Below are 25,313 nucleotides of genomic sequence, written 5' to 3'. Positions count from 1 at the left end.
CAAGGAGTGATTGGTTGGTAGATGGGGAGAAGAGTGAGGTATGGAGAAGAGAGAGTCTTAAATGTTTCTGAAGGCACTAGGTCTGTCTTGATTCTACCTTTGGAGACAATTGCATAATTTCAGAGATCCAAGTAAATCCACAGCTGGTTTTTTTGTGTGTGATTGTTAGTCAAGTATTGAAACAAAATTACTTTCACTGGAGAGAATATAAGAGAAAAAATTGCATGGAGGAAAAATGCTAACTTTTTTTTTTTGTGACCGTTCATAACAAGATGGTTACAAAATGGCTACAATCTGAGTTTATCCAATGTTATTTTGAAATAATTAAGTGCAAAAATTGCCCCGCGACCCCCCCCTTCCCCCCCCAGCCGCATTATTAGCCAGTAAAGACAGAGATACCTACACAAGGCAAATCAAAGCACTTGTCTGTCTCTTCTGATTTTTGAAGATATTTAAAGGGTACAAATGGATGCTTAGAATCAGATATTTATTTCATTTTGAATTTATTTTGTCATTTTGCTGAATGTTTACTCTCTTTGCTAAGTGTCCAAATATATTCTTATGAGAAACTCATGGCTGGTTCTTCATTGACTTGCTTCAAGTGGCATGTCTTTGTGTGCAGTGTTCATGTTTTTTGTCTCATAACAGGTTCTGAAGAAGCATTAAATCCTGTTTTGATGGCTTTGAAAAGGAGTGCAGATAGGAAAAAGCCCTCCAAAAGTCTAGAGGACATTCCATCAGCCACCTCAAGTGAGCACAAAGCTTGTGTGTGTCTCTCATGACCCCCAGTTTAGCTTAAATGTGTTCATGCTGGTCTTCCACACAGCCTTGGCAAGTTGTGGCTTTGTTTCTTAGTGAGCTGTATGGAGCTTGTACTGTGGAACTGTATTCTTTTCTTGTACAATTTAATTTTCAGTTCTTTGTCTTAATTTTGAAACACCACTGGCCTGTGAGGCAGACATCTTCCAGAAAGGCACTATATCGCCAGTGATTAACTATTTCTTGGATAGTTTTTCAACAGTGAAAATATTGGCAATTACCCAAATCAGTAGTGAGCAACAACTGCCATTGCCTCCTGGCTGCTTGCTTGGGCTGAATTAGTAGACAGTGAAAGCATGAAAAACTCAGTTTAGTAAAGTTTCACCTGTGTGTTCTACCAAACTCACTTTGAGATAATGTGTAAGATAATACTGTCCTTAAAATGAATTCCTGTCTTCCCACAGTAGTCTTCTTGGATTTCTTTTTGTAAATTATTGTTCTTGTTTCCTTTCACTCTGCCCTGAGTGTTTTCATGCTTATCCTGTGTCTAATGGGGAAAATGTAGACTGAACTTACATTTGTAAACTGAAGTGTGGAGATGTAGACTTTGAAAGATGTTGGCTATTGTTGGCAAGTTATTGTTCTAATACTACTTATGCTATTGCTTGCTTCTAACTAGTTTCTAGGTTTTAGGTGTGCACTAACACTGTTGCAACAGCATGCTGATAGGAACTGTCAACATGAGACCCCTGCTTGGATGTAGGCTTTGAAGTAGTGTGTGAATTAAAAATATCTCTTGACTTTAACCATTCCCACGGCTCTGCTGGTTTGTTTGTGGATTTTGTCCTCATTACTCTTAATTCTGTGATTACCACTGCCATCCATTTTATACTGAGCAATGAATTTTCTCACTATGTGTTATTTTCTCCTGCACAGATAAAGGAAAAGTAAATATTCCAAAGGAAGAATTAACTCTTAGTGCTGAAGATGGTAAATATCTTTTGTGTCTGCATGGAGATTTTTTGCTTTTTCAATGTCCTCTGTTTGCTAGTTAGTTTCTTTTTTTCTGGGTTTGCTTTTTTAAACCAAGAATTGTGTTGTGCTTTTAGATTTTTATTAACCTCAGCATGACTGAAAAGCTTTTGTAGAATTCTATTGTGTTTTTTATATTATTAAGGAATGTATCTATGTCCTCCTATATTTGTAGAAGCTGTGCCACTTATCAGTGTATTACTTTGGCCTTCACTCATTCAACCTGTCAAACAGTTACTGAAATCATAGGGAGCTTTGAACACTAGCTCAGTTGAAAGACTTGGCCTAAGTAAACATTGAATTTGTTCATTTGTTGCATTATAAGATGCAAGATGACTCTTGTGAGTGCAAAACACTCTTCAGAACACATCAGTTGAAGAGAAACCTCTCCTAAAATCCCTGGGTCAGTCCTGTAAAGTAGAATTACTATAAGAAATAGATGAACTGCTGGATCAGCTACTGCTGATACCATCAGTCCATTAGCACATTACAGAGGCCTTAGTGTTAAGTCGTTCTATACACTTTTAGAAATTCCAAACCTGAGAAAAATAAAAGCAAATCTGCTCCATGGAAATGTCAAAATGAACAGAATTGAAAACTATCAAATAACATTGAATGTGATGGAATATAACACAATTCTTTATTTAATGAATTGGAGAACTACAGATTTAAAAGTGCACAGTTGCATTTTATTTCATGTTTTAGATGCTTTAAAGCATTTTCTGTGCTAGTGGCCCATAGTATAAAGAGGATATAGGATGCATACAACATCCAGGGAAGTGAGACTTAGGCACCATGCTGCACTGTGCTTTCAAATGAAGACCCCTACTGAAGCCTGTTTTGCATTCTGTGTGATTGTATAGAGTCTTATCTGAAAAGAGTGGGCTTTTTCGAGTTGAATTTTCTGAGTGAAGTTGTGAAAAAATGGCACACAGCCAAACTGAGAGCTGTACAGACAGAATCTCTTGAAAGACTGTTCATTTAGAATGGTGAAATGACTGATTTTGTTTAGTTTGCACACTCATATTACCTTTATGATTCAGCTCCTCCAAGGAGGACAGAGATGCAAAACACAAAAGCAGAATCATAGAATTGTTTAGGTTGGACAAAATCTTTAGATCATCAAGTCCCACTCTTAACCCAGCACTGCCAAGTCTATCACTAACTCCCTAGTTCTGTATTTACATTTACAGCTTGCTCCATGATACACCAAAATGAAGCACCTAATGCTCATAGTTCTAATACCTAAACCACTACTAAACTACTGGAAGCAGTAAAACCCCACAAAGTTTATGGGGTCTGGGGAAGTAAAAAAAATTCCACATATAAACTACATTGATGCTATTTATAACATCGCAAAGCTGTGCTACTGAATGACTGTTGTCAATACTGCACTGACCAGGTCCGAAACCTGATCAGCATCGAGAGAGGACTGAAAAAGCATCAGGAAGTGAGTAACAGGATTCTTCCAGCAGACAGTGGAGAGCCTTCTCCACTGATACTTGAATTAATACATTAAAAATACTTTTAAATTTAACAACTAACAAGTTACACATCTGGACTAGATACTTGCTCAGTGGGGAAACTGCATCTAACTGCATCCTGATGATAACTGGTATGCTGAACACTAGTTGGGCTTCTACAGTAAAAGCTTTGCAAAGGCTTCACTCACCTTGCAAACAATCCCATCATGTGCAGTGTTTCATTTTATGCAATAGCTATGCACCCTTTTAGCTGGCTGTTTGTTGCCAAATAATCCTCTGTCCTATGATACTCAGTATTGGTGCATTTCACGATGTGTATCCAGTCCAGCTTTATGGTATCATTACATATAAGTGGGGTTATAGCATGGAAAATTCTGAGAATTGTGGGCTTACTGCAAATTGGACTTCTGCAAGGCTAGCTTGTGCAATTAAGCTTTGTAAGTGAAAAAGCACGGAAGTGAACTTCAGTAGACATATACAAGTGTGGTAGAGATGGGCTGCAAAAAACTGCATCATTAATGAGATATGCATGTTATAATTAAGTAGGGATACTTGAGACTGCCTTGGTCAGGTCTAAAATTGGCTTTATTCACAATGTTCCTATTGCAGTTAAATAAACTAAATAAAAGAACATAGTTTAGCTTGTATTCTAATTTCTTACTAAGAACCTTAACATGATTCTAATGGCAGTGGAGATACAATCAGTGCATGGGTGCACTTATTCTAGGAAGAAAATATAGAAGATAAACAGAAAATGTTTTCTTCACTACTTTTGGTCAGAATTTTCTTGTAGCACCCAGGCTTGTACATCATGTCAAGTAACATGAGGGTTACAGGAGATTTCAAAGTAGATTCTCCTTCGTAATGATATCTTCGTTGAGGAGGAAAAAACCCTCTTGCATCCAAGTTGTAAACTGGTTGTGCATGTGCATGTGTTTAATCTGAAGTGATCTGTTTCTAATTGTGTCCTGTTATGGAATCTCACTGTTCTGAAGTACAAACAGTGGTTTTGAAGCCTTTTGAATTACTGCTCTTCAGTTTCCACAGTGCCTTCACAGCCTGATAAGATGTTTTCCAACCCTGAAAAACTTAAAGGACTGAGCAAGTCAGTACCATCATTCGTACAGGAAGAGGTAAGTTCTGTCTCTGAAATACTATAGTTTCAGGTACCGATCTGTTAACTCTGCAAGTGAAATTTCAGAATGCATGACACCATGGCATGCCTGATCATTGTTATAACCATCATCATGGTGTGGGCCTTGGAACAAGCTTGAGGACATATTCAAATCTCTTAAAATGACACTGCAGTTTGATAAACAATTTGAACAGCAAAGAATTTATTCCTAATATCTGATCTACACCTGCCCTCTTTCAGGTAGTTTAAAGCCATTCCCCCTTGTCTAATTACTATAGATCCTTGCCTTATAAGAGGATTTATGATTTTTCTGCCTTTTAAAGATTCCATGTAACAGGACTGACTACCCACACTGCTTACTGTCACATCATTCTCTGGATTTATTTTGTACAGTCTCAAATAGCACTCTCCAAATGAATTTTTTGTTAAGAACTCTTGCTCTAGGTAGGATGGATGGACATTAGTCAGTCCTTACCATTGCCCTCTGAACTTGGGAACAAGTACAGACATGACCAGAGAAGCTATAATCAACAGACTTTATAAAGACTTACTCAAATTGTTTATATGCTATATATTTATTGATTTAAATAATGATTTCTTTAAGTATGTAGAAATTGTTGTTTACTAATCCTGCATCTCTTAATAGAAGATCTATGAAATCAGTTCCAAACTGTTTAAAGGAGAGGGGAATGTAAATTGTTTGTGGGTGGGACACAACAGGGAGATGACACTGTCCATAACAGCTTGCAAAGGAAGATGCCAAGGCACATGTGGGAAGTAAATCAATGTTATGGTGCAGAGAGAGCATTGGGATAGAATGGGATTGTAAGAATGCAATCTGATAATGACCAAGGAAATCAGAATTGCAGTTCCCTGAGGGAAAAGCAAGGTCCTGCTTGCCCTCTGGCAAGAAGACTGCAGAAACCATTTGCTGTATCCAGTGCTGTTCTGTGCAGCTTCCAGCCAGCTGCCCTCCAGGTAGAGGCACTGAACGTGACAGCATTTGCTGTGTAACAGAAAGGGACTGGTAAGAGACCTGAGCATTATCACTTGCTTAAGTTTATGCATGAGAAAGTGACATAGAGAAGTAGAATAAACTTAACTTTGTACTTTTTCATTGCTATTTGAGATTTAAACAAACAAACAAACAAACCCCTGTGCACAGTTGTATTTCTGATTAAAAATAATCAGTGTAGGCTGTTCCTCAGAAATATTCCCTTTCAACTTTAAATGCATGACCTAATTCAAGAAATATTATTCATGTTGCACTACAAGGGAATTTAAATTCAGGTTTTCACTGAGTCTCAATCTACATTAAAATTCTGTTTGTTTGGTTTTGGTTTTTTCAATGTTCTTTGTAACTATAAAGAAAGTACACAGATTTTCTTTCTGGGATGTTTTTTTTAGAGTGATGACAGAGAGACAGATACAGCATCAGAAAGCAGTTATTCCTTTGGCAGAATCAAGAAGAGTCCCAGCTCTCTAACCAATCTTAGCAGCTCTTCTGGCATGGCCTCCTTATCCTCTGTATGTAAACCAAAGCCTTGTTTTAATGGCATTTTGCTTTTGCTATTCTCTTTAATATTGTTTCATGCCTCTTCTCATTCCTCTTACCTTTCTTCCCTTGGCATCTCTGTCTTCTTCTTTCCATCTCTGTTACATGAACATAACATAGTTCCATGCATGGAATTGCCTGAACTAAATAAAATAAAATTAAATAGATTTTAATTTATTTTTTTTTAGTAACAAAATGGAGCCTGTTCAGGACTCTGAACAAAGCCATGGATTTTACCCTAAGAGCTTACATTTGTAGCTGAAAATGAGGAACAATTTATAGAGGACAAACATTTAGTAAAGGAGAAAGGGGGGAGAAATGTGTGAAAGCAGAAAATATCATTGATATGTTGGGTGTGTAACTGAGTCAGTAAACTACCTAATCAAAAGTCATTTGTTTATGTGGAATTGCAGTATGAAAAGGTAGAATTTTGGGGAAAGATGTTGAAATTAAAAAAAAAATACATCTTTCTCTGTATGTTGTGTTTAATTTTCAGTGTTTTATTTAGCTATATATTTAGACACATATTTCAGCCATATAGACTTTATCCACTAGTCTTTTTGTTTGGTTTTTTTTTTTTGTTTTGGTTTGGCTTTTTTTGCAGAAGGTCTGTTGTCCTAAACTCTTAAGCTCTGCTTTGTGCAAGGAAGATCAACTGAAGAGATTTAGAAATAATTCTAAATAAGGATCTTATCACAGGCAATCTCTAGACATACAGCATGATATAATTTCATTTTTCTCTATCTCAATGCAATTAAACCATTCAAATTTTTTGTAGAAAACTTGCCCTAACACCTTTGATTTTCAAATATCTTTCTTTTGTTAATCTGCCTGCTGAGGAGCTTGTATAACAATATTCATTACGTTTTCTTATTACATCTAAAGAGACACAGTTGGTTTCTTTACTGTCTGAATTCTGAGCCTAACTTCTGCCCTAATCTTGAAGTATCTGGTGAAATGCAGTGCCTGGAACACTTTTCTCCTCTTGTATGATGCAGGTGAGCGGAAGTCTGATGAGCATCTATAGTGCAGACTTTGGCAATGTTGATGTGAAGGGGAACATTCAGTTTGCTGTTGATTATGTGGAACAGCTGAACGAGCTCCACATTTTTATTTGCCAGTGTAAGGACTTGGCAGTAGCAGATGTCAAGCGACAGCGTTCAGACCCGTAAGTACAAAGAATGTATTTATTTTTTAATGGAAGTTTTTGCTTTAATGTGAAATGAAAACTGATGGGGTTTTCCAATATCTCTAACCTGTCAGAGCAAACAACCTAATAAATGGATGAAGAAGCTCTAACATGCTTTGAGGTTTTTTTTTTCATTCTGATTGACTATAGAACTGTCATTATAAAATGGTATATCTATATATTAATATGGGAAAATCAAAATTTTAAGAATATTAAATTCTCTTTTAAAAGCTTTTTGTCTTCTAACAAGTCTGTCTAAATTTTAGGTATGTAAAGACCTACCTGCTTCCAGAGAAATACAAGCTGGGCAAACGGAAGACGTCTGTCAAAAAGAAAACTTTTAATCCAGTCTATAATGAAATACTGCGGGTATTTATCAGACTACTACCAGAAATTAATACTGCATGTGTGATGTATGAGGAACCTTAACTTTTAGGGACAGGTCCAGATGCACTCAAGAGATGTTAGCATGAGGATTGCTGTGTAGAGGTGACTATGTTGTTCCACTGATTGGTTAACTCTACAGTGAACTCTGGACACGGCACTGAGAACGCTGGTTGTTTTAGACTTCTTGTAGTGAAACACTAGCCAAGCATGAGCTTAAGATGCTTGAAATAAAAACTAAAGAGCTGGGGTTTATTGTTTCTTCTTTCTGTGTTTGTTTTCTGAAATGAGGAAGTGAGCAGTTATGGATGTATAAACCTAGACACATTTTTTTCTAACCTTATCACTTGCAGACACAGCGTTGATAAAAATTCATTGTGTTTTACTCTTTTTTCCTCATTTCTTCCTCCTGACAGTATAAAATTGAGAAGGATTTCCTAAAGAACCAAAGCCTTAATATATCTGTCTGGCACAATGATACTTTTGGGAGGAATAGCTTCCTTGGTGAAGTGGAGTTGGATTTAGGAACTTGGGACTGGAATGATCGATCCAACAAGCAGATCAACTGGTTTCCCCTCAAGCCAAGGGTAGGTTGGCTGTTTTGTGTTTTCTGCCGTGTAAGTGCAAAACTAAGTCACTATTTATCTTGTTCTGGTGTGCTCTGTGGGGTTTGTGTTGCTTATAATTAAAAATACATATATACTAGTAAATGGAACATACAGTTCTGAGGTTTCTTTTAGTCTAGCTAGCTATTATAGTAGCAAAAACTTTCTCATAGTCTAAAGAGTTGGAATTTCAAGGTACTTCTCACTTATATCATGTTGCTGCAACAGAAACCTGAAGGTGCTTGTTCACTGAATATAAAGTAAACCTGCTGAGAATATGGACCCAGTGCAGCACCATTTTAATATCAGATGTAATGATGACTTCCATGTCTGCATTTGTCTTGTTTGTTAATGGGTTTCAGCCAAAATCTACACTACAGAAATAAGTTTAGAGAAATGTACTTTCTATTGCTCAAAGAGTAAGTTTGCTGATTGAAAGAATGTATTTTCTGGTCTTAAATAATTTTACAACAGTGGAAAAATGTGCTTACAAAGCCTGTTTGCCTCTTCTGGATATTGCCTGATTTTGTAGAAGAGCTAACTATCTGAGGCACTGTCAGGTAAATAAAAGTGCCCTAAAATCCCTCATGTCCTGTAAATTGAGGGAAGACTAATGGATAAGGAAACAAGAGAAAAAAACCTTGTCTCATTTAGAAGTCAAGTTTATTCCAGTGGAAAACTTTGCATAGTAAACTGGGCATGAACTGCAAGGTCTAAGATTTGTAGGCATGCAGGGCTTTATTTATTTATTTATTTATTTATTTTTAAAATTTCAGACTTCAACAATGGCTCTTGATCTAGAAAACAGAGGGGAGATAAAACTAGCCCTCCAGTATGTCCCACACCCCAGTGGAGGTAGGTATTGCTTTGCTTGGGTTTTTCAGGCCTTTCAATCACTTCAGACTTTTTAAGATTAAAGTAGATTTTCTTTTTTTCTTCCTAGAGAATTAAATTCATCCTGGTTATGAGTTCAGTTAAGGATCTCAAAGATCACATTGGGATATTTAGCTCTTTTTAATGTTAGTATGGAAGAAATTAACCCCATTGTTGTAATCTAAGATTTGTAATCCAATGTACTTGTAACAAAATTCTGTTTTCTTAATAAGTTTACAGATTATAAATCCTCATGCAGGTGCTGAGATATGCTAAATAAATAATGACAACAGAGTGAATCCAAGCAATACTAGATGTAGGAAACATTAGGAACTATTTAGAATGCACAGATTTAAAGCAGTGTGATCTCTTTGGTTTAATCTTGTGTGGCGACTGGTAACTGACAGATCTGAGAGTGAAGCCAGGCCAGGTCTTTAATCCAGACAGTCAGTCAGTCAGTCAGTCAGTCAAAAAGAATTAAAAATATTTAAAGCACAAAGGCTACAGCTTGTTTTAAAGTACAAGCAGCAATAAATGATAACATGACATAGCATGAACACAAGCTGATCTCTTTATCTAGGAGGCTTGGAAAGAGAAGAACAGTAGCATATGTTTGCTGTTTTAACAGAAGGAAATTCACTGTAGGGATGCAGACATGTTATCTTAGACTACTTTGATGGGATGAAGGTTTGATCTTCCAGAGTACAGAGAGCAATGTTGAATTAAGATGTGAGATAATAATTCTAGGCTGAATATCACCTCTACAAATGGGCAGGAACTGCTGCATCATAAAAATTACCTTTAAAAGGAATCTGCTTAAGCAGAAGTTTTGTTTCATTTTTACAGGGAAGAAGACTCTACCTACTGGTGAGGTCCACATCTGGGTGAAGGAATGTCATAGCCTTCCTCTTCTGAGAGGGAACAGGCTCAACTCTTTTATTAAGTGGTAAGAATTGTTGAAGTCATAAAATATGGCAGCGTAGTATTGCTAGTGCTGTGCTTTCTAATTGTATCTTTTCTACATTCATATTAAAAAACCACACTGAATTGTTTTCTGATTCTCCTTTATTGTCATGCAAATTTTCCTGAAGGCCTTGCAGCTTCCAGAGGGTAAGTATGCACCACCAAGTAAAAGTTACTGGAAGAACTTCTTGTATAACTTTAGTTTTGTCTCTTACTTGAGGGAAGAAAGAGTCAAACTGTTCCTGCATTTATTCACATTTAAACAAAGCATGTTTGTGCAAGACTACAGTTCAGCTTAGCAAACCATGGGAGGAGACAGAAGTGAGAAACGTAGCTGTATTTCTTTCTCCTTCTTTTTCATATACAGATTGAAAATGTAAAGAGACAAGAATAACAGGATGGGTGAGGAAATCTCTGGCAGCAACAACAGAGTTTTGGTGTCAGTAATAAAACAGCAAATAAACTAACTTGTGCCTCTTCCCCTTCCAACCTCTGAAGCACAAGGGTGCATACGTGCTGCCAGTATTGCTTGTAAGGGACTGAAAATATGACCCTTGACTTCATCTCCATAAAACATCTGATCTTCAGTCATGTTCTAACATGCCAAGCACAGGGTTAATCAGTAGCTTTTGCCATTTCAGTATGTTTAATGCAGGCTGTGGCGTGTAACTGCAAACTGACAACACTTTCTTTCTGAAGTACCATTCTTCCAGACACTAGCAGAAAAAGTCGCCAGAAAACAAGGACAGTTACTAAAACTGCAAACCCAGTATTCAACCACACCATGGTGTACGACGGCTTTAGACCAGAAGATCTGAAAGAAGCCTGCATAGAACTCACAGTCTGGGATCACAACAAACTAGCCAACCACTTTCTGGGAGGTCTCAGGATAGGCCTTGGAACAGGTACTGGACAATTATCACATTAATATTTAATTTACAAAATAGTCTTTCCTGGTGGTTTGGTTTTTTCTCCCCTTTTTCTTTTCCATTTCTTCTATTTTTTGAGAAGGCCACTGAATAGCCTTTCAGTTATTTATTCCCTGAACAGTTTCCTTCAGTAACTTACCTATTCTTCAGCACAGATCCTGAAATGTAAATAATAGGATGACTGACAAGTGAGAAATATTAGAAATAAACTTTTGTCTGGACATATGTTGTTATAGCATGGAAGGTTCTGAGAATTGTGGGCTTACTGCAAACTGCACTTTTGCAAAGCTAGCTTGTGCAGTTAAGCTTTGTACAGTGAACAAACACAGAAGTGAACTTCAGTAGAGATATATAAATGTGGTAGAGATGGGCTGCAAAAAAGTGCATCATTAATGAGATTACAAGATTATGCTATTCCTGCACTCAAAACCTTGATAATATCTTACAAACTTACATGTAAAAACTAGGGGTGTGGTGTAAAGACAGCAAGGGGTGGAAAAAAAGGGATAAATCAGGAATCTGTGATAAGATTTTAAGATATTGAATAGAAAAAATTATAAATGCAAACAAGTTTTTATCTTAAGAGCAATATAAGATATGCAGGTATGATAACAGGAGAAACAGACAGTTCTCCTATTTGTCCCTTTCATTCTGCTCTCTGGTTTGCGTTAGTTTTTGGAATCTTCTCAAGAAATACAATGTAGAAAATCATCTTTCACAAACTAACTTGTTTCACGGTTCACCAGAATAACCTAAATTACAAATTAGAATAGTAAATCTAAGTTTGAATTTTAGAATAACCAAAGTTGCATTTCAGTACAAAAAGAGTATCCTGTGTTATTATTAAACCTTCTCAGATATATGGGCAAATAACATCTTTTTCCTTGGGATTGTGACAAAAAGACCAAGAGTAACAAGGAAAAAGTCTGGAGAAAGATGACAAAGTCTGTGTGAAACTCTTGTTAATTGTATTTGACAGAATTTTTCAAGAGCAAAAACATAGAGCTGGATCTCCAAAGCACTAGGTCAGCTACCTGAGGAGGTGTAACCATTTCAGAACAGGCAAATTTGATTGTCTGCTCTCATCTCTGCAGCATATTGAGTAATGTTTCTCTTCAAACCTACTTTTTTCTAGGCAAAAGCTATGGAACTACAGTAGACTGGATGGATTCTACTTCAGATGAAACTGCCCTTTGGGAGAAGATGATGAATTCTCCAAACACCTGGATAGAAGATACACTACCTCTCCGGATGCTTATGGTTGCAAAATTGACAAAATAAGGTGTTTTTTTAATTGCTAGTGTCAAAAAGAAATCCTAGGAATGAAACTGCATTTGTAGGGGGTGAAACTTGGAAGAGGCACACAGTAGCATTTGACAGTTTTTGCTCTGTTGCTGTTCTGGTTTTGTGCTGTCATATGTCTCTTTGTATTTCAAATCAAAATTTGCCTGCAGAAATTTATGTAAATTGAAGGGATTTTTAGATTTCTTATTCACTGAAAACAACTTCAAGAAAGAAGGTGCTTACAGAACTCGACATTAGAGGTAGCCATGATACCTGGATAACTGCTGCCTAACTGAAGCATTGCTGATCCCTTAAATGATCTAAATTATCAGGTGAAAAATAAGAGCATGTCAACTGTTTCTGTACACTCCTAGGATTGTTCATGAAGTCTTATTGATAAGACAGCAACATTTGTGCTAAAGTTCCTTAATATATGTTTGTATCCTCATTATGCCATGTTGGATCTCACCAGCATGGAATAGAGGCATGAAGAATTTAGTTTTTTGAAAGTTCCTCTATTTGTAGTTGTATATTTCTAGGATATGAAAGTGGCTTCTCCAATGAAAGAAGCATGACATGAAGTGGTACTGTTGAGAACCTATTATACAATGTACAGAGGACTTAGTTCCAAAGTACTGTAAAAAATCAGGATTTTAAGAAGTTTGCTTTATATATGTGTTAATTATCTTGCTAGTCTACAATACTTACTCTTAAATGCTAAAGACATAAGGATGAACTTTTTTGTTCCCATGCTATTCAATTCAAAAGGATCTAAACATGCCAGTTTTAGTGATGACTAGTACCTTTGGTATTTATTCTTTAAAGAGCACTTGTTTGTACCTGTATCTATTAGGTTTTGTTTTTTTTTTTTTTTTTTTTTTTGCAAGAAGTAACCTACCTGTGCTTCAGCATCACCATTAGGGGACTGGTGGGACTATGGTGGTCTTGACTTAGGTAGTTTTGCAGCATAGGAAATAAGACTGGAATTGTAACTTGTAGAAATGCATGCTACTGATAGATAAATGCATAACATATTAAATGTATTACTTTTTTAAAATAAAAAGCAGCCCATTGAAACTAAATAGGATTGCAATGTTTATTAGACCCTAGTGGTTTATGTTAGCCATTCAGCATTCAATATAGCAAAATGCAGGAGGAAAACATTTTTGAAAATAATGCACATTTATTTGTTCCAACTGCACATGTCTAAAAGCTGGTGACATCTTGCAGCTTAAGTTAGAGGAGAGGGGAGAAGGGAGGTCTTCACAGTTTCAACTCAATTGATGTCATTACAGAAATTTAAATACTACTTGGAATTTCTACACTATGAATGGGAAAAAAAGGGAAGGTGCTATTCAACCTGCTGGGGAACCCACTGTCACAGCCTGTGGAGTTTACAAATGCCAAAAGTAGTTGCCAGTCTTTGACTTCTCATTGCTTCAGGTCTTCTGGATGAGATCAGTAGCTGCCACAGACACTTTGCCAGACACATACACTTCTTATGTGACTAGGTAATATGTGCATATGACACTTCAGAACATTGTACTGAAATGATAGCAGTGGTTGGCTTGGTTCTATATTCAAGAGCTACTCCTGAAAGGGTGGTTATTCTGGAAAAGAGGCATCTGATTTATTTGTGTTCACTGCTGGTATAAATTAATTTTTCACCTGAAAATATATGTTGCTTTGAAAATGACCTACAATTTCAGAGGCTTAAAAACCAAGAGTGATGAGTTCTTCAAGCATGTGAAAATTCTCTTCTCCTTTCCAAAACTACATGCTTTTTAGAGTGTCAGCAATGTTTGTTTGCTAAGAAACACTGCCAGCTCTTTCAGCCACCCTGGTGGGGCTGGCCCAGCTCCAGCCAGTCCATATGAGGTCATGAGCTCTAGGGTGATTGGATTCAACGTCTTGCCTCCATGGAGACAGAACCTCACAGCAGGAGTGATGACAAACAGAGGAAACAAAATACCTGGTAAGAAAACAGTTTTATCTTGTTAAACCCTGCTCTTCACTATATTTCCACTGGATGGCCTAAGCCTTTCAGTCCTTCTTCCTTTCCTCCATTACTTCAAAATACTTTGGCTGGATCTGAGGTAGCAACAGTGGAAGAATGTAGGACGATGGAGACAGAGCTGGTGTCTGTACTGACGGTCATTACTACCCAACTCAAACTCTACCTCCTTCACAGGTGTTAATTCATTTTTGCTGTACATTATTTTTCATCTGTGCTTTAAGTTGGCTCCTTCTCACATTCTATCTTTATCTCCAGTCAAAGCCCAGGAAGTCACAAAACCTGATTATCAGCATGCTGTTTCGTGTGCTTTGTAATTTCAGGTCTGCATCTAGAACTAAAACTTGTAGATAAGTTTTAGGCTAATTTTTCAAATGTCTGGGTAGCATGCTCTGTGATTTGGCATCAATAATCATTTTGGAGCCTATGTAATATAAATATTTTCCTTATTTAGAAGAACCAGACATTTAATATTACATGCCTAAAATAATTCAGAAAATCAATGCCAAAACTCAAATAAGGAACTGTTTCTCCATTCACAAAGTCTTTGTATCACAGGGCATTCAGTAACTATTAGCATTGTATAGATCTCTTATTTTATTCCTAAATCTTTAAGCACAGAATAAGACTATTCAGTTATTTTTTAATGAGCAATATACTTCTAAAATCTTATAAATCAATTAGAAGTTTGTAACCATCCATGTTTTATTTGCTATTGTATTACAGAGTCTGTGGGAGAAAATAAAGGCAGGGGAAAAGGATTGCTTAAGGAATTATTTACAGCTTTATCACTTACAAGCTTTTGACTTAAATATGATAGTAGTTCTTATGGGTGCAACAGCAGCACTTTGAGAAAGAATAATTAGCAAAGTTAGTACTCAGAAAATGAATAGGCTTGCATAAATACTAAGCCTACATTTTTTGCTTTTGTTCATGCAGTCTGTCAACCTTCTCAGCCCTGACTCTGAACCAAAGGATGTGGAGAGGGCTATAGGACTGTATGGTTACAGGCTGACATCTGTTTTGGGAGGTTCTGTTCCCCCCCATCAGATTTGCTGGACTTCCAGAGAAACTCCACCAGCTTATTTGCAGTGGTGTTGGCCCTACAACCACTGGGTAATGTTTAATCAGGCTGAGTGTCACTAAGAGAAGCAGCTACTATAAATTTTTTTTTCTTGTCTTTGTGTGAGACAGGGGCTCCATGGCTCAGGCAGAGAGAGGGGCAGGGGCAGCCAGCTCCACAGGTGATCCAGAGACAGGCAAAGACATGGAATATCTTAAAAAAGGCCTGGAGGAACTCTGTGAGAATTCTAAGGAGAGGAGTGAGAAGGCACTGCTGCTTTCACACCTAGAACAACAGCATCATCTTATCTCTATGCTGACAAAGAAAGCAGATGACACGCACAAACGCTGCAGAGCCCTGGAGCAGCTCAACATGGAGCTTGAAAAACTGAGGACAGAGGATGCTCTGAAAATTGAAACCCAGATGCTGCGAATTCAGCATTTGGAGGGGCGCTTCATGGATCTGGCCAATAACCATGAAAAGATGATCCAGTTCAGGAATGAACATAGGAAATGGCATCTGCAGCTGTGGGAGGAGAACCAGCGCCTGCGGCAGGAGAAGGAAGCACTCTTCAGCCAGGCTGTGAGGGACAAGGAAGCTGAAGTGCTTCGGCTGGCTGCCCAGGCCAGGAAGCTCTCACAGCAGTTGTACTCCTTGCAGGAGAAACATGCTTATGAGAGTCACAGAGCCCAGGAGCGAGAACAGGAGCTGCTGGAAGCTCAGAGCCACCAAGCAGGTGCCTACACCCAGGAAGTGGATTCACTAAAGAAGCAGCTGCAATTCCTAGAGGAGAGGCACCAACAAGCTGTTGCAAGGGCAGAGCAGGCAGAAAGTCAGCAGAGGGCTCAAGGCAGGGAGGTGCAGGCCAAGCTGGAAAGGGCACACAAAGAGAAAGAGCAGTTACTGAACCTGGCCATGGAGAGGGGTAAAGCTCTGCAAGACAAGGAACAGGAGATTCAGGAGCTGGGGGAGAAGTTGGAAGCTGCAGAAGAAGCCATCCAGAGAGCAGGAAGGTGCCTTGAGAAAGAGGCAGTAGCAGTGGACAAAGATCTGAAGGTCCAAGAGCTCCAAGGTCAGCTGGAAAGCAGCAAGCAGGCATACAATGAGCTCTCTCTGCGGTTCGATGCTTACAGAAAGCACAGTATGGATTTGCTGACTAAAGAAAGAGCACTGAATGTCAAACTCCGGCACTTTGTTGCATAACTGTAGCATCCTCTGTTCTCCTCTCAGCAGGTGCCCCTAAGATAACACACCCCTGCATTTTGTTCCCTTTCATGGGGCTGTCTTCTGGTTTCTTTGTAATATCCTCACTAGTTGAAACCCTTCTATAAGAACTGTTCTGTAGCCTATTGGTCATTACACTTTTGCCTAAGAAAATCGTTATGCTGTTAAATCTGAGGGGTGATTCCATTAGGGTGGAAAATATAAAATATGAATTTCATTCATTTGGTCCTAACCTCTGCTGAAACATAGGGGGTTTTTTGCTGTTTTGTTGTTGTTGTTGTTGTTGTTGTTGTTTTTAATTTTTTGTTTGTTTGTTTACTGTTGAAAGCACTTTATTTTTTGAGATGGCCAAAAGCTCAAATCCTTAGCCTTTTGTCTTTGATTCTTCCGTGAAGTTTAGCACATTAAGGCTCCAAGAAAGAAATCCCACCTTGCAATAGCTTCATCATAAAGTCATAATTCAGGAACTTAACAGGGAAAATGCAAGAACAGGTAACACACAAAATCATATGCTCAAGCAAATTACTATGTATAGTTTTCTAGTAGTCTTATAGGTTTCTGCAGTTGTTTTAACCTTATTTAATGCCACAACATTATTTATATCCCCATTCACCTAAAAAAAAATTGTCAAGCCTTTTGGGTGATTTCAACAATCTTTGAAACATGTTGAGGTTCTAGATGTTCTGCCAGGATATTTTTTTCTGTTTTAGGTGCTTTCTGCAGAGACATAGTAATGATACACCCTTCCGTTTTTTAGCATGTCTGGCAGTTTTTGGAAAAAAAAAAATCTTTCCTGTCAGCACTTTGAGATGCAGAGACCTCCCACTCCTTCTCTTGTCTCCTAGGCAAGGAGGAAGTTTTTTAGCTGCTGAGTTTTATCTGCTGCTCTTTAAATCTCCAACAAAAAAACCAAACAAACCACGTGCGCCAAACATCATCCCCCACCAGGGCTGTAGGCAGCTGCCTCTGGAGTTCCCCAAGTTCTCTGCCACATGCATGTACCTTGAAATAGCTTAAGGATTTAGGTAATGGTTTGAGTATCTCATGGTCCTGAGCATCTACAAAGCCACAGCACCACATCAAACTTGGTATCTATTGATCTCATGTAGAGAAGTGACCAGAAGCAGCAGGTCTGGAGATCCTCCAGCCAGTGACCAGTTCATCTCAAGGACTTACTGAACCAGATGTTTCTGATCATGGCACAAGTCTACCAGAGAAGCTGTGGATGCCCCATTGCTGGAAGTGTTCAAGGCCAGGTTCGATGGGGCTTTGAGCAACCTGATGCAGGGGAAGAGGTCCTTGCCCAGGGCAGAGAGTTTGGAACTAGAAGATCTTTAAGGTCCTTCCAACCCAAACCATTCTGTAATTCTAGGATTCTGACTCTACATAAGAAGTAGCTGCCAGAAGACTTGCCTTCTGAACTACTTTGGATTCTCCTTGAACCCATACAAAGCCAGATGAGAAGTATTGTTCCACCACCTGTTAGAAATCACAGCATTTCTTCTGATCCTGGCTCCTACAAATGTCATTCCGCATATGTTCTACACCTTACATCCTCCTACTTTTTAACCGTATTTTCCCTTCTCTGGCCACCCCACGTGTACATTTAATTAGTTTCAATGTTGGTATGTACACTGTAAATGACAACTGTCCTAGGCTACACACTAGGCTCGTGGTCTGAGGAACGAACACAGCAGGACGAGAGCTGGCTGCTCTGTTTGAATCGGTTAATAGGCACCAAGAAGTGCCTGAATCCCTCTGGTCTCTGAAAGTACCTGAATCCCTCTGGTCTCTGAAAGAGTGCCTGAAACCAGGTGCCTAAATACTCAGGGTTTGGTGGGAGAGCCCCCAAATCCTTCAGTCCCTGGGGACATCCCTGTTCCTTCCCCTTGGTGATGTCTGGGAGTGAGAGACCTTCCTCCCTACACCCTCACCCATCACACACACATTCCACATCATAGACCCCAAACCCCACCTCCTACACACTTCTCGACCCCCACCCTCATACACCCTGTTGTCCACAAACCGCAGATTTGTTACCCGATGTGCAACAAGCCGATAATTACACACTCGAGAGTAAAATATATTAACATTTACACACTCGAGAGTAACATTTATTATTCATTTCAGAGTTGCACAAGTCTGGGTGTGCGATAGTGATCCACAAATCAAGCAATCAAAACTTTAAATTATTTATACATTTTAGCAAATACATTAGTGTTTGTTGGGTAAAAGTTGCATAATTCTCTCATTAATTAGTATTCCATCTTCTGTTGGTCAATGATTCCCTGGTTTCTCATGCAAATTTGTCCACATGCTGAATCTTTCTCCTCTGGGCTGGTGGGCTGTCAGTCAGTGGCCCTGATCTTCTGCTGGACTTACCTTTCAACCAGTTGGAGCTGATTTTAGCACAGTTGCTGAGTTGGGTTTAATAGTTTCTTCCTTATCTTGGGAGTTCTACCAGATGTCCTTGTGGCTTGTGAATTCTGCATTCTTTGTGTCTCCCATCAGCAGTACGTCCTTCTCCCCAAGCTCTGTCAACCTGCCCCTGGGTTTGAGGTCCTTGAAGCATGTCAAGCCCTAACCCTTAACAGGGCAATTCTACCACCAATAGGCGGTCCCGTGGTGTAATGGAGAGCACTCTGGACTCTGAATCCCAAGCACCTGAGTTCGAGTCTCAGTGGGACCGTCCCCTGGCAGTTCAATGCCTCCCTGCCGTCACATCCCGTCACATCTCGGATGCTCAGCAGGGTCAGCCCCGGTTAGTACCGGGTGCTGTGACAGTCCCGAGGACTTCCCTGTCACTGTCCAAGCTCGCTCGGCCGTGGCAAATGGACCTCAGGACTGAAACGGTGGGGCCAGTTCTGCGCACGCTGTGCCTCACCTAAAAAATCCACTGCGCAGGCTGGAAGGGCAGGTGGGGAGAGCCCTGCCCAAATCTTTCACAAAGTCTGACCATACAGTTTCTACCACCAAGTAAATTTGTGTTTCCCATGCCTGGGCATGGATGGCTTCTTAGCTGCTCTCGGTTTCACGGATCAACTCTCCCTTCTTGCTGATTAGGCATGAAAAGCGCACAAACACCAAAAAACCTCCTTTCTTAAGACAACATTTACATGTTCCACAGCTTGAAAACTGCCCCCACCCCGTTCCCACACCCTTCCTCCCATCCCGTCCCGTTCCCATCCCGTCCCCATCCCGCTCCCGTTCCATTCCCGGCCGGTGCCTCCCGCACGCAGCCGCAGTCGCGCGCCGCTCCCTCCTTCCCTCCCTCTCCTCGCGCCGCTTCCCGACAGGCCGCGCGGCGGGAGCGCCACAGCCCCGCGCTGTCCGTGCCGGGCCCGTGGCGGCGGCCCCGCCATGCGGCACAGCCTCACGCAGCTGCTGGCGGCCTCGGCCGGCGGCACCAGCCCCCCCGGCGCCGCCTGGCCGCTGGCAGGAGCGGGGCAGGCGCCGAGAGGGCGGGATGGCGGCGGGGAAGGGGACGCGGGCCCTGCGCGGCCCAAGCCTCCGGGCGCCTCGGAGCCGCGGCGGCAGGAGAAGGAGGCCGAGGCGCCCGGCGGCCCGCTGGAGGTGTGGGAGCAAGAGGACTGGTTCCCGGGGCTGGAGCTGGGAGACCTGCTCGAGGCGGCGAGGCCGGACTGGGACCTGGACGCGGAGCTGAGCGGCTGTTTGTGCGAGGAGCCGGAGCCGCTGCCCGCGCCGGGACAGGGCCCGCGGCCGGCGGCGCTCGGGCAGCGAGGCGGCGGGGCCGGGAGCAGGCTGAGGGCGGCGGCGCGGCTGAACCGGCTGAAGAAGAAGCGGTACGTGCTGGGGCTGGAAAGCCGCCTGCAGGGCCTGGCTGCCGAGAACCGGCAGCTGCGGGACCGCAACCGCGGCCTGAGCCGCCGCCTGCGAGAGCTGGAGCGGGAGAGCAGCTACCTGCGGGCCGTGCTGGCGAACCAGAGCGCGCTGGGGCAGCTGCTGAGCCGCCTGGCCGGGACCCGCGCCGGCGGGCTGCAGCTCGGCACCAGCCTCTTCAGGGACACGGGCAGCCCCCGCCGCCAGCACCAGCACCCCCGGCCCGCCGGCGAGAGCGGCGACCACGACTACGCCCTGCCCAGCTCCCGGCCCCGCGGCCTGGAGGAGGCGGCCGCGGTGACTGAAACCGAGGAGGAGTGGGCGGCCCCCGGCGGGATCTGCCTGCACGTGGACCGGGATCAGGTGTCGGTGGAGTTCTGCTCCATCTGTGCTCGGCGGGCAGCGGCCTCCTTCAAAATGTAGGGTCAAGTACCTGCTGCAAGTACTCGTGGGGTTCTCACCCCTAAGGGCCTCGCGTCGCGGCGGAGGAAGCAGGCGATGGTGCGGAGGAAAAGAATGGATGCAGTGGTGATGGGGTGGTATTGGGGGAGATGCAGAGAAGGGGGACCTGGCGCTTAAGGGGCCAGGGTAACAGAAAAAAATTGTCTCGAACGGCACGTTGGGAGCCAGACGGTGGCCTTGGCTAAAGGTGCTGTGAATCTGGCATGTGGACGGTAGTGGTGTGAGCCTGCTGGGCGGTAGAAGTCGCGCAGAGCTGCGTGCAGCAGTGCGACAGTGGTCGTGCAGACTGACACGCGTGGTGCACACGCGGAGGTGCCGCCAGAGCCCGTTCCCAGCACTTCTGGGTGAAAAGATCATGCCGACCTGATGCATGAAGGTGTGCTCGGCTCCACTTCGCAGTAAAGATAACGCTGACTACCCGGTCTGGAGTCAGATAATGTCTAGCCTGCTTGTCCCGAGGAGCCGAAAATGCTTGCTTAGAAAACCAAACCAAAAACTCCATTAAGACATCGTCACTGGACAGACTTAAGAAAATAGTAATGATCGGCAAAAGAAAGCATGCATATAAAATTGTACTGCATCTCAGTTATACATTACTATTAAAACCTCTCTGACAGTTTCTCTTTTAGGTGCTTGCCCTGCCAGGCTCCGTTGTGTAGGGGTTAAAGAACAGTCGTTTTCCACCTCGCAACCTGGTAAGGATCAATATATTCCCATAATGCGGTATCAGACAGCTTGCTTTGCTTAGCCCAGTCTCTTCTAATGACTGGTTCAAGAAATAATTTCTCTGGTCCTTGGCCTACTCTGCCAAAATGTTTCTAGCTCTGGATGGTAACTGATAGTGAAGGCTACAATCACATCGTTCTCGTTAGCTGTTTTCCTCTTTTCCTTTTAGAAGCAAATACATTGGCTACATAGTAGCCAATACATAGCTGTGTTTTGAATTAAAAATTCAAAACATGAAATTCTATTTCATGCCATTTGAAATAGAAATTTGCTATTAAACCACGTATCTGGTGGGCTGAAAAGGGAAAATATGCTAATAAAGGGGATATGACATTTATAGCCTTTTATCACAGGAGACTGTCGCAAAAGTGTAAGTAAATTGCTTTTTAAATGAAAAAAAAGAATTTGTGACCTCTTAGTTTAAAATACTGTCCAGTGTTAGGGATGCACAGTACCTTTCAAAAACCCTTCTCTAGCTTGCTCTAATTCATGATGCAGAGTTTTGTCTGATTAAACAGAACCTGAACACTGGTTGAATCTGTACAGTGGAATCCTCACCTAGAGGAGTCACTCTTATGCATGGACCTCTTAATGAAAATTTGGTTTGAAGAATGCCGTGCATCAAAGTAACTCATTATTTTACCTTCCCATAAGTAAATCACTGTGCCCATGCCCATGGAATTCCTATGTTACTTCAGAGTAGCTTTAAATTTTAAAAATATTGCATGTATATGCATGTGCATAATTTTACTGTAGAGTTCCTCATTTAGCCTCTTACAGTATCCAGAATTCTATAACCTGATACAATTAAGTGCAGTTTGGAGATGAGCAAATACGTATCTTGAGGCTAATGATTTGAAAAATGCTCCATAATTAACTGAGATAGGAGGATAAATAGTTTGATGAAAAAATAGTGTGTGTTTTCTTGTACTAGTCAGTGTTTCTCCCCATCAAAAAGATGAGCGAGTTCTTTTTTCAGTTGTATTATAATATTTAGGTTGTTTAAATGTATGCCATTTGGGGGAAGGATTGTGAAAATGATAATATGTAAAGTGAGGTTTCACAAAGAATACTTTCCAAAGTGGTTTCATTTATTAACTTTTTAGAAAACAAAACAAAGATTCTATTTAGTGTTTCTGAAATCTAGTTTCTTAGAGCCTTAAATTGTGTGTTTAAGGCTAAGTAGGTGAAAGCGTTTTCTCCCAGTCATTTGCTTTATTGGTGCTAGACCCTATCATGTGTTTATCACTATAAAAGGAGTTTGATTTTTCTTTGTGAAACATCACTGTGTGATAAAGAATATATGTATTTAGCATCCTTGTTTTTCTTTATGCTAAAGTGGATTCAGCTGTGTTGGGGCAGAAGAGACGGGACCAGCTGCTGGCCACATTTCCTGCTTTATTTTAAAAGGTAGTATAAGAAATGAGAATAAAGAGGTAACAGGGCTTTTGCTGTCTTTAGTTAAAAAAAGAAAGTTGAATGCTGGGATCATTTACTGTCATCCAAGATGATTTTTTTAAAGGCAATATCCTATCAAACAGGTTTTACTCCACTGTATGCAGAATTCCATCTGTTCAGGGTATATTGCCAGCACAAAAGAGACTTAATGGGATATGTGTTACCTTACACCTCGGTGGTGGCATCAACAGGGCTGTTCAAAGTTTCAGTCTTAAACTGAGTAACTGCTGTAACTGATGGGCTATACCAGTGCCACAGGAGTCAGAGTAAACCACCAGGACCTGCACTGACTGATAGGCAAAATCGAAATAATTTAGATTCAACCTAGGCTCAACCTGCCTAGCTCAGACTTCATGAACGTGCTTTATTTTGCAGTTTAATAGGCTTGATGAAAACACTAATGTAGCAAGTATGGGATGTTACAGTGGCATTTTCACAGTTACTTCAGTGTAGAAGTGTGTTTTAAGTTAACTTAAATATGCATTCTTTCTTGTCGCATCACTGCTAAATGGCAGGGTCAGGGATAGAGTTTTTCTGGTCTCTGTGTGAACCTGCACATCGCTCTGTCGTGACATGACCTGTGAGCTGTGTCTGAGAGTAGCTGATTTTCTGACATGTAAAATGATGTATTGTGGTACAAGAACAAGGTCAAGTCCCAAGAAAGTCAGTGGCTGCAGGCATTTCTAGTGCCTACTGAATCATATTTAAACCAAATAGTGGGGAGGAAGCTATTTGAAACTCTGACTGTACTATCTGTATGGTGTATTATTAATGTAGCTTTTTGAAGTGAAAGCCTTGAAATGACATAACTTAATACTTGAAAATATATTGTAAATGTTTCTTTGTAATTATGTGCCATCCAGATAAGAATACAATATCATAATAAAATCAGACTTGTTGATCTTTCAGTTTATGGGCTCAAATGTTTTTTCATCTTTTTCTTCTCATTAATGTCCTGGTTCACTAAACAAAGTGGGAAAACCTAAAGAGGAAGATGCTTTTGCTGCTTTCTTTGTAGATCATCATCTGGAAACAATAAAATGGATCAGGGCATGCAAGAGAAATGTTTTGCTCATCTGTCCTTAAAGATAATTTTGTGGTGAGGACAAAGTGAGGGTGTTATTCCTTGAACTGCAGATAGAGCTGTACTTCTGAGAATCAGCACTTCTCATATTTTATTGTTTTATTTTTTTTTTAATATGTATATGTTTTATCAATATACCATGGAGGAGTAAAATACTTACATAAACCCTTCTGTGTTCTATTGGCATCTTTGTCCTTTCTGTCCTATTTTTAGGCTCTGAAGCTTGATGACTGGTTAATAGTATGCTACTGCATCACAATCTTTCATCAAATTGCTATTTTGACACTAAACACTGGAGTGTTTAAAAAAAAGGTTTGACGGTGCTGAAAGGACAGAACATTTTCAGAGTGAGCCATGCACTATACTTTTTGATTTCTGTTCATCTCAAATGCTTTATTTGTAGAGGACAGTTTAAAATAGTGCTTTCTAGCATGCAGACATTCTAGTAAAAGTAGTCTGCAGCTTGATAAAAGGGAATATTTCACAAAAAATACGGTGTCAGAATTTAAAAGCGTACTGCCATGCTCTGCCCTTTTGGCCTGTAGTTGTAGAAAAATACCCTGTTCAGCACTGAGCTACATGTTTGCTAAATTCTATGTACCACATAGTCAAGGGCTGCCAGTGTTCAGCTGCATGGCTATGCTACCTACATTTTTCAGTATTTTTCCACTCCAGATTCAATCAAAGAAGCATTTAAAGCATTTAGGTAAGAAACAATTTCATGCTTAGTTCTCCTTTAGTACTTTACAGTTTGATTTTGGTGCTGTGACTCGTGGTAGTGTTCTAAATTAATTTCTGTCTTTCCTCTGAAGAACTTTGTAGCATCTGGGAGGATAAAACAAACTGGTGCTTGTGCAGTCTGTAGCTGCCTGGACAGATGACACCAAAGGAAGTGTATGAAACTCTTTTCTAACACTTGGCATCTCTTGGTACATCCAGATTATCAGATTTCTCATGCTATTTGTCAAAACTGTAATCAGTTTTCCCTGTGAAACTGGAATCTTTTGCAAAACACAAAGGCCTTTTGTGCATTACTCTGGACTACTGATCTTAGAAACTATAGGTAGCTGAGATAGCACAGTAACAGCACCAGCCCTTGGAGGCCTCTTAACACAGTTACATCCTTCACAAAACGAGTAATTTCAAGGCAAAACAGTTGCAAGGACAAAGTGTGCTCTGACCAGACTGGTTTTTGGTTGCTCGATAGATATATTGGGAAGTCTGACGTGAGTATCTCTCCTGATTGCTCT

The 25,313-nt window shown here is 40.6% G+C and overlaps 3 protein-coding genes across 9 annotated transcripts in view; all 3 read left to right on the top strand.

Moving 5' to 3' along the window:
• The window catches only part of SYTL2 (synaptotagmin like 2), a 51,353-nt gene extending 38,085 nt beyond the window's left edge, over window positions 1-13,268 (top strand). For 4 of the 6 annotated variants that reach the window (XM_071556658.1, XM_071556686.1, XM_071556640.1 and 1 more), the window contains 12 exons: window positions 649-750; window positions 1,696-1,749; window positions 3,194-3,241; window positions 4,314-4,408; window positions 5,818-5,937; window positions 6,964-7,133; window positions 7,421-7,523; window positions 7,955-8,125; window positions 8,920-8,998; window positions 9,863-9,962; window positions 10,679-10,884; window positions 12,044-13,268. In XM_071556658.1, coding sequence (XP_071412759.1) covers window positions 649-750; window positions 1,696-1,749; window positions 3,194-3,241; window positions 4,314-4,408; window positions 5,818-5,937; window positions 6,964-7,133; window positions 7,421-7,523; window positions 7,955-8,125; window positions 8,920-8,998; window positions 9,863-9,962; window positions 10,679-10,884; window positions 12,044-12,189 — 1,394 coding nt within the window. In that variant the 3' untranslated portion in view covers window positions 12,190-13,268. The remainder of the gene's footprint in view (window positions 1-648; window positions 751-1,695; window positions 1,750-3,193; window positions 3,242-4,313; window positions 4,409-5,817; window positions 5,938-6,963; window positions 7,134-7,420; window positions 7,524-7,954; window positions 8,126-8,919; window positions 8,999-9,862; window positions 9,963-10,678; window positions 10,885-12,043) is intronic. The other 2 variants (XM_071556649.1, XM_071556668.1) reach the window with 2 other exon arrangements.
• A 2,097-nt stretch (window positions 13,269-15,365) lies between these two features.
• Window positions 15,366-16,472, top strand: CCDC89 (coiled-coil domain containing 89). Its single transcript, XM_071571628.1, has one exon. The coding sequence runs from the start codon at window positions 15,408-15,410 to the stop codon at window positions 16,470-16,472; it is 1,065 nt and encodes a 354-aa protein (XP_071427729.1). The 5' UTR covers window positions 15,366-15,407.
• Window positions 16,473-19,779: 3,307 nt separating this feature from the next.
• CREBZF (CREB/ATF bZIP transcription factor) lies at window positions 19,780-23,887 on the top strand. 2 transcript variants are annotated; one of them, XM_071556623.1, is made up of 3 exons: window positions 19,780-20,752; window positions 21,413-21,490; window positions 22,861-23,887. In XM_071556623.1, the coding sequence occupies exons 1-2, from the start codon at window positions 19,854-19,856 to the stop codon at window positions 21,459-21,461; spliced, it is 948 nt and encodes a 315-aa protein (XP_071412724.1). In that variant the 5' UTR covers window positions 19,780-19,853; the 3' UTR covers window positions 21,462-21,490; window positions 22,861-23,887. The 2 variants fall into 2 exon arrangements, 1 of the variants encoding a protein (XP_071412724.1); XR_011697936.1 differs by having other exon boundaries at window positions 19,780-20,834; window positions 21,413-23,887.
• Window positions 23,888-25,313: the final 1,426 nt, after the last annotated feature.

This window comes from Pithys albifrons, chromosome 1 (genome assembly GCF_047495875.1).
Source record: "Pithys albifrons albifrons isolate INPA30051 chromosome 1, PitAlb_v1, whole genome shotgun sequence".
NCBI classification, from domain to species: Eukaryota; Metazoa; Chordata; class Aves; order Passeriformes; family Thamnophilidae; genus Pithys; species Pithys albifrons.
Note: the sequence above shows the minus strand (reverse complement) of the source record. Positions and strands in the feature narration are given on the sequence as shown.